Genomic DNA, 9,720 nt, shown 5'->3' on the forward strand with positions numbered 1-9,720 from the left:
TAAATTGGCACCGTTTTCCTCTAGAGAGTAGCTATGTCTGTCTTCCTTGCGCTATAAGATGCTACTGATCCAGAACCACTCTAGTCCCCTTAGAAAGTATTGGCTTAATATGAGAGTCTCAGGTTTCCCTCCCACTCCTATGCCGTCAAATCTTCTGAATTCATCACATGTGAGTATCTGCCCCAAGGTAACTTGACTTTGAAATTTGCTTGTAGGTGACTCCTCATTGTTTTCTCGTTGTTGTTCTGTATCGTTTTGTTTTGAGACAGAGTCTCACTCTGTCGCCCAGACTGGAGTGCAGTGGCAGGACCTCAGCTCACTGTAACCTCTGCCTTCTGGGTTCAAGCGATTCTCATGCGTCAGCCTCCTAAGTAGCTGGGACTACAAGTGTGTGCCACCATGCCCGGCTAATTTTTTGTATTTTTAGTAGAGATGGGGTTTCATCATGTTGGCCAGGCTGGTGTGTTGAACTCCTGACCTCAGGTGATCCGCCTGCCTCGGCCTCTCAAAGTTTAGGATTATAGGTGTGAGCCACCGGCCTAGCCTCTGTGGATTGTTTTCATGAACAATCTTGTCTCCACTAAGGCTGTTTGTGATCTACTTTGTTGTCTTCACAAGAACAGAATTTTCTAGGTATGTTGAATCCTTTTCAGCTTCTTCAGCATTCCTTTTTATGCTCTAACTCACCTACATTTATTTGCATATGTTGTTTTTTCCACCTAAAGTAGCTTTCACCAGATTCTTAACTTGAACTCTACTTGCTTTTCAGTACTCAGTTCTGGCATACACGGTCTGGGAAGACAATTTTTCCCATACTTGCACAGACACATGTATGCAAACACAAATCTTCCTCTTTGCTTTAATTGCCAGTTGTCCATACAACCATTATAAAACTTATCACATTCTACCTGTGTTTATTATCTCATTTCATACCCCTATTAGAAGGTGAATTCCTTTCAGTACCTTCTAGAATTCACCTTCTAGTAGGGGTATGAACACATCACACCACACTGGGCTAATTGTTAAAAATTTTTATTAGGGACAGGTGCGGTGGCTCCTGTAATCCCAGCACTTTTGGAGGCCGAGGTGGGCAGATCACAAGGTCAGGAGTTCAAGACCAGCCTGACCAATATGGTGAAACCCAGTCTCTACTAAAAATACAAAAATTAGCTGCGGGGTGGTGGCGGGTGCCTGTAGTCTCAGCTACCCTGGAGGCTGAGGCATGAGAATCACGTTAACCCAGGAAGCAGAGGTTCTAGTAAGCCGAAATTGCGCCACTGAACTCCAATCTGGGTGACAGAGAGAGATTCCGTCTCAAAAAAAAAATTTATTAAAGACAAGTTTTTACTTTGTTGCCCAGGCTGGTGTTGAACTCCTGGCCTCAAGCAATCCTCCCACCTTGGCTTCCCAAAGTGCTGGGATTATAGGTGTGAGCCACCCTGCCTGGCCCTGTATTTTTCCAAGTACCTACAATATAAATGCATTCGGAGTTGTTCAGTGAATAAATATGTAGATAGTAGAGAAATCAGTGTCAGCTGAGTGGGTAGATTAGGCTGCCTAGGAAAGCTGGATGTTAAAGTGGATTCTGAAAGAGCAGTAGTGCATGGATCAGCATTTCTGGAGGAAGAGCATAAACAAAGGCGTAGAGGTAGAATGGGAGAAGAAAGACAGAAAAGGCATCAAGAGAACAGCAGGTAGGGAGTGGTTGAACAGCCTGAGCAGATCAGGTGCATTGGGAAAAAGCCTAACAGCTAAGTTGGAGAATTTAGGCTGGATTCAATAGGCAAGAGAGGTGCATAATTTGAAGATTTGAATTATCTGGCAGTGAAATAAATACATTGATGGAAAACCTAGAGTTGTGAGGAACAATAGGAGGACTTTAAGAAAAGGGGGAAAATGAAAGGGAGTTATATGGTAGAAAAACAATGAATGTAATTTGTTAGTGTTCTTATTTGGAAAAAATATATATGTATATAATAATAAAATAATATTAAGTATACTCGGAATGTAAAATGGACCTATATTTTTGAAAGCTAATTGACTATTTCTAATTTTGCTTCCTGAGACCTCTACCAATTATTCTGTAACTGCCCAGACATTCAAGGTGTTACTTGTTTGTATATATACCACTATATCTCAACATTACTTTCGAGAATTTTTGCCAGACCTGTGTCTTTGATAAGACTGTAAAAAAAAAAAAACAGGTAAATGCATATATTACTCTTCTTTAACATGAAGTTCATTTAATTGAAAAGTACGTACTATAAGCATAAACACAGCTGAATATACATTGAAAACTGGTAAAAGAACATAGTTTTAAAGTAATTGATAATTATGTAAAATTTTATTATAAACCAAAGTGATTTTTTGAATGTTGCTATTTATACTCTATAGAGTAATCTGATTTGAGAATTAAATAATTTTTCCTAATTAGAAGGTCAATGTTACTTACAGATTATAAAATATCTAGATATTTTTGAATGTATATACATGCACATATGTATGTATAATTAAGAATATGCGTATATGTTACTTTCATGAAATATGATGACTAAATGAAAGTAGAGTTAATTCATGAGCAGGGAAATACTCAGTGTTCCAGCCTTGTCTTCTCAGCCATCCATTCCCTTGAGAAGGCAAATTTTGTTCAGACATAAAAGAAAAATGTACTATTAAAATGCAATTCAGAAGTGATAAAAACTGTAAGTGCAGCAGCAGGCTCACAGCACCTCCTTTGTGTACTCAGGGACATTGGGGCCACATTAATTTTTGTGTGTGTGATGTCCATCCCATGTGTGAATTAGCACTGGAAGGACCATAATCTATCTTATATGAGAGCTTTTTTCCCAAGAGCATATGTAATACATGCTTCTGTAACTTTGTATAATTCAAAGCTCTGTATTCTGGTTTGTTTTTTTTTTAATAGTGCTAGAAAATATTTTCTTAGGAAAAATATTAAGAAGGAATTTATTAATAAATATTAAGAAGAAATTGCAGAGAGATATTAAAATTGATGAAAGAATGCTACTTTTTTCTAAGTTTATTAAATGCCAAAAAATAATTTTCAATTGAATTTAGATTTTTGAAAACACCCTTCTTTGTCTTAACTAACTGAGATCATCTGCATGAAAATTTTGGCAGATAGTAATGGCTCAATAAATATATGTTCAACCTCAACCTCTTTTTAAAGTCTGAATTTTAGAATATTTTTCTCAGGAGAATGTTTTATTTTTCTATATATAGTTTTTTATTTTCCAGAGCTTCCGCTTTTCTCCAAATGGTTTTTTAATCTAAAAAAGCATCCAAATTTTATTTCATTAATACCATATCTCCTTTGATTACATGCATTAAAAATTTCTGAATTTACCCTTTTGCTGCATTATGATGTCTTTTTCCTCCAGCTTATTCCTTATGCTTGGATTTGTATCCTTCTTCCATGTTGATTATTTTCCCACTGCTAATCCATTCTTAAGTTTATATTAAAAGAGGAAATGTAAAAATTAGATTAGAAACTCTATGTGTGTAAAAGAGTGGCTTTTTGGCAGATTTTATTTTACTCTCATACAGCCTTTTAATCAAAACATCCCTAGATTGTTGATAGTTGAACTCGTTTCTCTGGGAACTGTCACATTTTCTGAAGATGCAATCAGGATATAAGTCCAAGCTGCCAGTGCACTTAAGAGATGAGCAAGGGAAGAGTTCAATGGGTAGACGTTGGGTTAAAATCTACATATTCCATTTGGTGCTTCCCCTTGGCCTTCCTCTGTACCTGCTTTCCTTGAGACTAGAGCTTCTTGGTGTAAATTTTTCTAAGAATAGGTTGTTATGGATACATAGACTGGGACATGGACCTGGGGATTTCATTACTGCTTACATAGACTTGCAATTGTTTTCAGCTTCATTTTTTCTCTCACTTTCTGCAATAACTGTAGATTTAGTTCCAGAATCTTTCCGTGGTTCTTCAGGACAAACTGCCCTGTTTCTCTTTGACATCTCACTCTTTCGGCACTTAGATTTCAGCTCTCTTAACTCTTTTGTGTCATTTATGAATTCCCTATCTTCCTTCCACCTGGTAAAAATTAATTGGTATTTTCAATTGCTCTTTCTTATTTTCTGTTGTATTTCTTCTTATAGAAACTTTTAAAAAATTTTCTTTACTCTTATTTCAGTGTGTTCTGTGAGGTATCTGGGTTATACTGAAAGCATGAGAGTTTATATGGGTTTTAAAAGTTTGGTCTTTTCTGTTGATGATAAAAATATCTAAAGTAATGATGATGATGATGATACCGATTGCTGCAGCAGGTTGTTTTAATTTTTGTGTCTGCTTTTAGCACCAACATTATTTATTGGACACGTTCTTTTCAGCCTCCATGTTAAATACCTTACATAAATTAAGTTGTTCATTCATTGTAATAAACCTATATGGAAGTCAAGGCTCATTCAGGTAACTTGCTCATTCAGGTAATACAGCTAGCAAAGCAGAGCTAAGATGTGATTACAGGTCTGGCTGACTTGAAGGCCCCATTATTCATAACTGCTGCCAATAATGCTACCATTATTTAAGTGACTTAAGATTAAAGAAAGTCTACTTCAATGAGAATCAACTGTACTGGCTGTCCTTTTGGCTTAGAGATACTATTTTTAAATTAAGAACATTTTCATTATATGATGAATTTTGAGTTTTTGGCATAATTAATTCATAAATGTATTATGTAACATCTCTCTATATAAAATACTTGAGACTCACAAAAATTCTGTGAAGAACATTTTAGTATCTCCATTTGCAGAATAGAAAACAAAGATGAATAGAAACTATAGCACAGATGCTCAGTGGCAGAGGTTAAAATGGAATCTGGGTATTCTGATTCTAAATCATGTATCATTTTCACTGCACTATAATGCTTCTCCAAATCCTTATTTTTAAAACCAAATGTCTCTAGAAATCAGGTTAATAACATCTCCTAAATATGTCTTTCAGGTTTTTGCCATTTTCTTCATACCATAAAAATAAAAAGTACATCCCATCAATGCATTTATCAAGCAAGTACAGTCCCATTTCTCACAAAGAACAATTCCGAAGTGAAAATCCTAAGAAATGGATCTGTGACAAGGTAAGTTAACAAAACATTTTGAAAAGTTACTCCTTTATTTAGAAATGCACATTAATTACAGCAAATATAAATATTCTTATTACAGTTAAGACCTTTACGGTAACAAAATTATTTATAGCTGTTTTAAGTAAAGGTGGTACTGCTGACCTATGTAAGATTTTTTTTTCAGTATTATATTCTCAAGTCTTATGACTTAGCTGCCCTAGGATTAATGGCATGGATCATTGGCACTGGCATATAACCAGGGTCAGCGCTTGAGTATGAGGTCCCAGAATGGAGTTAAGCTAACTCTCGGGCATGGAGATCGGAGCTTGTTTGCTCTCTCTCAATCTATGTGTGTATATTTATAGATAGATAAATAAAGGGAGGTAGAGAAGATGTGCATTATATAAAACATGATACATAACATACATTTAGCATGCACATATGTATATGTGCAACTCCTGAGTGTCATATGCACTTTCATAACAGGTACAGCACGTATATGTGGCACATGTGTGATATACTAGTCTGTACTCAGGTTGCCACAACAAAGTACTGTAGTCTATGTGGCTTCAACCATAAACATTTATTTTCTCACAATTCTGGAGGCTGGAAGTCTGTGATAACTGCCAGCGTAGTTTTGGGTGAGGTTTTCTTCCTGGCTCGTTGGCAGCTGCCATCTCCCTGTGTGTTCATATGACTTCTTTCTGGGCAGAGAGAGAGAGAGCAGGCTCTCTCATGTCTCTCCCTGTAAGGGCACTAATACCAAAGGACCAGGACCCTATCTTCATGACCTTATTTAACCTTGATCACCTCCTTACAGGTTCTATTTTTAATACAGTCACACTGCAGGTTAGAGTTTCGCCATATGAATTTTAGGAAAACACAATTCAGTTCATAGCCTTCATTCATGGCCCCCAAAACTCATGCCCTCTTGAATGCAAATATATTCTTTCCACCTCAAAAGCCATAAGACTCTTAATTCATTCAGTACCTACTCTAAAGTCTGAAGTTTAAAGTCATATCTAAATCACAGGAACATGACAAGGATGCCCACTCTTACAATTGCTATTCAGTATGACACTGGAAGCCCTAGTCAGAGCAATTAGGCAAGAGAAAGAAAGAAAAGGCATCTACACTGGAAAGGAAGATGTAAAATTGTCTGTTTGCAGATGACATGATCTTAAATATTAAAAACCCTAAAGACTCCACCAAAAGACTGTTAGAACTAATAAACAAATGTTCATAGGTTTCAGGACACAAAATTAACATATAAATATTAGTTGCATTTCCATACACTAACAGCAATTGTCTCAAAAAGAAATCAAGGTAATAATCCCATATAGGAATGAATTTGACTAAGGAAGTAAAAGATCTGTACATTGAAAACCGTAAAATATTAATGAAATAAATTAAAGAAGACACAAATGAATGGAAAGATATTCTGTGTTCATGGACTAGAAGAATTTAATATTGTTAAAATGTCCATACAAACAAAGTAATCTATTGAGTCAATGCAATTCCCATCAAAATTCCGATGTCATTTTTCACAGAAATAGAAAAAATAATCCTTGGCCAGGCATGGTAGTTCATGCCTGTAATCCCAGCACTTTGGGAGGCCAAGATGGGCAGATCACTTGAGATCAGGAGTTCAAGACCAGCATGCCCACCAAGGTTTCAATTAGGATGAATAGTTCTGGAGATCTATTATACAGCTTGGTGACTAAAATTTATAATATATTGTATACTTGAAAATGACTAAGAACATAGATATTAAATGTTATTATCACAAAACAGAAATAACTATGCTACATGTTATGGATATGTTAATTAGCATGATTGTGGTAATCATTCACAATGTATATGTATATGTGTATCACATATATGCATATGTGCACTGTAAATATATACAATTTTTATAAGTGCACAAAAAGTACATGAGAAGATGCTTAACATCACTAATCATCAGGGAAATGCAAATAGAAACCATAATGGGATATAACATTCACATGTTAGAATGGCTATTAACAAAAAGACAAATGATAACATGTATTAGCAAGGATATCCTGTGTTCATGGACTGGAAGAATTTAACATTGTTCATACAAACAAAGTGATCTGTTTATTTACTGCAGGTGTATTTAATTTGTCAATTACACCTCAGTAAAGCTGTGGAAAAACAAAGAACTACCAAGAAATACCATATCATCAGATATGGGTGAAACATGCCTCATCTTGAGGCAAACTTCCTCTCTAGCTGTGAACCTGTGAAACCAGACAAGTTATGTGCTTCCAAAACGCAATGGTAGGGCAGGCATAGAGGAGACATTTCTATGCCAAAAGGGAAAAAATGGAAAAAGGAATGGATGATGTGTCCTAGTGAAGTCTAAAGCCTAAAAAGGCAAATTCTATTTGATGTTAAGTCTTGAAAATAATCCTTTTTTTCACTGTTTTGCTCCCCAGTTCCTCTGGGATGGCAGGGTCACCCTTATGGCCCTGTGGGTGAGGCAGATTCTCTCTGCAAGGGCACTGCCCATGTGGCTCCCTGTAAAGGTGGGTCCTGCCCTAGAGGTGCTGAACAGGATCATCCTGCCCTGCAGAAACTGAAGAGGCAGCCCACCCTTTGAAACCTAGAAGGAAACAGTCCTGCTCCCTGGGCCTCTTTCGAGAGTAGCAGCCCCATTGATCTCTGAAACCCTTTAGGGGTATTTCTTCTTTTTTCTTGAATAGTGGTCCAGTCCTTGTAGAATCCAAGAAGTCCCAGAATCTGCCTTAATTCTATTCTGCTTTCTCTGTACCATTTAATTCAAGCTCTTAGTGTCTTAGCTGGTATCATCTTATCTCTGTTCCTGGCTTCTGTCGAGAGAGCTGATGAAGTCCCTGAGTCCCATCGTCTCTTTATCTATTAGTCAAGAACTTTTTCTAGGTACTGGAAGTAAAAAGGTATATAAGATATTGTTTCTACCATGGTATGTGTTTCTTTAGCAATATGTTTCTACTCTAGCTCAAAACCTAGCACTCACAGATTGTTGTATGACCTCATTTAATCTTACTCGCCTTCTTAAAAGCTCTGTCTCCAACACAGTCACACTGAGAGTTAGGCTTCAACCTATGAGTGGTGGTGGGAGTGGGTACAAAATTCAGGCTATACCATGTAACACAGATGTCATATATGCAACATATGTATAGCATGGTGACTATAGTTAATAATAATGCAAACATACATATACATATTTATCTTTGTGCTGAACTTACAGATAGGAAAAAAAATTGAGTGGCACATATATACCATGGAATGCTATACAGCCGTAAAGAAGAATGAAGTCATGTCCTTTGCAGCAACATGGATGTAGCTGGAGGCCATTATTCTAAGTGAATTAAGGCAGACATAGAAAATCAAATACTGCATGTTCTTTTTTTTTTTTCTCTTTACATGTTCTGACTTATAAGTGGGAGCGAAACAATGAGTACACATGGACATAAAGATGGAAACAATAGATACTGGGGTCTAAAAAAGAGGAGAGGGAGGAAGTGGGGCAAGAGTTGAAAAACTACCTATTAAGTACTATGTTCACTATTTGAGTGAAGGGATTAATAAAAGTCCAAACTCCAGTATTACATAATATATACATATAACAAATCTGTATACATACACCCTGAAATGAAGAAAAAAAATAAACATATAAAAGGAAACCATGTTACTATCTAAGGACATTCCTAAGAAAGTTTGCTTTTTTGAAAACATTTAGTGTAATCATCATTACACTACATATTCTGCAAAATTTAAATGTTATGGTTCATTGTATTATGTTTTATATCTCTAGCTTTTTAATTTAATTTTTGGCTTAAAATAAAACTTTGAATGGATCCGAATAAATAGGTTAATGTATGCGTATATTCCTTGCCCATATTATAATTCAATAAGGGCCTCAGAAATAAGAACATTGGTCAGAAAACATGATATATAAAGGAAGAAAGAAAATAAATATTTCTTAGCTGATTTCAGAATATATTTTACATCTTAAATAAAAATGCCTGAATTGGGAAAACATGTCTTCGGACATGTTTCGGAATGTAGTAAGCAAGTTCTCACTATGCACTTAACCCGTTGTTTCTTGTCGGGAGAAAATATAATTTCTTTTCTTTCTCTCATAGATTTGTAGTTGAGATACTTTCCTGAAAAGTTAGATTAACAGAGAAAAACTCAGCTGACGTGTATTAACACATGCTGTACCCATCACCTGGGAGAAGCCTCAGTTCAAAAGTATTTCTCTCTCAAGGCAGTGGCATAGGGCCTTGCATAGTACTTTAAAAAAGAGTTATACATTCCATATAGTGACAAATAGTACTTTAATAAAGAGTTATACATTCTATATAGTGACAACACAAAGAATAGAGTATCTCTAGACTCCCAAAAAGCAGGAAAATGTGGGAAGATACATTCGTGGAAAGAGCAAAGTCTCCTCCAGGATCTTCTGGCGCCACTGTCTCTGAGTTCTGCTTCTGAGCTGATAAGCAAGTGTTGTAAAAGTGCCTGCCCTTAGGTGGGAAAGGCAAAGTGGAAGCGCAGAATGTGTCCCTGCATTTTAACCTTATTCTTCTTTCTTCTTTTTTTTTTTTTTTTTTTT

At 36.1% G+C, this 9,720-nt stretch overlaps 1 protein-coding gene across 5 annotated transcripts in view; it reads left to right on the top strand.

The window, feature by feature from the left end:
* Nucleotides 1-9,720, top strand: part of SPATA17 (spermatogenesis associated 17) — a 207,680-nt gene that overhangs the window by 140,207 nt on the left and 57,753 nt on the right. For all 5 annotated transcript variants that reach the window (XM_037737704.1, XM_017526307.2, XM_017526311.2 and 2 more), the window contains one exon: nucleotides 4,979-5,111. In XM_037737704.1, coding sequence (XP_037593632.1) covers nucleotides 4,979-5,111 — 133 coding nt within the window. The remainder of the gene's footprint in view (nucleotides 1-4,978; nucleotides 5,112-9,720) is intronic.

This window comes from Cebus imitator, unplaced genomic scaffold (assembly GCF_001604975.1).
Source record: "Cebus imitator isolate Cc_AM_T3 unplaced genomic scaffold, Cebus_imitator-1.0 Scaffold42, whole genome shotgun sequence".
In the NCBI taxonomy this organism is placed as follows: domain Eukaryota; kingdom Metazoa; phylum Chordata; class Mammalia; order Primates; family Cebidae; genus Cebus; species Cebus imitator.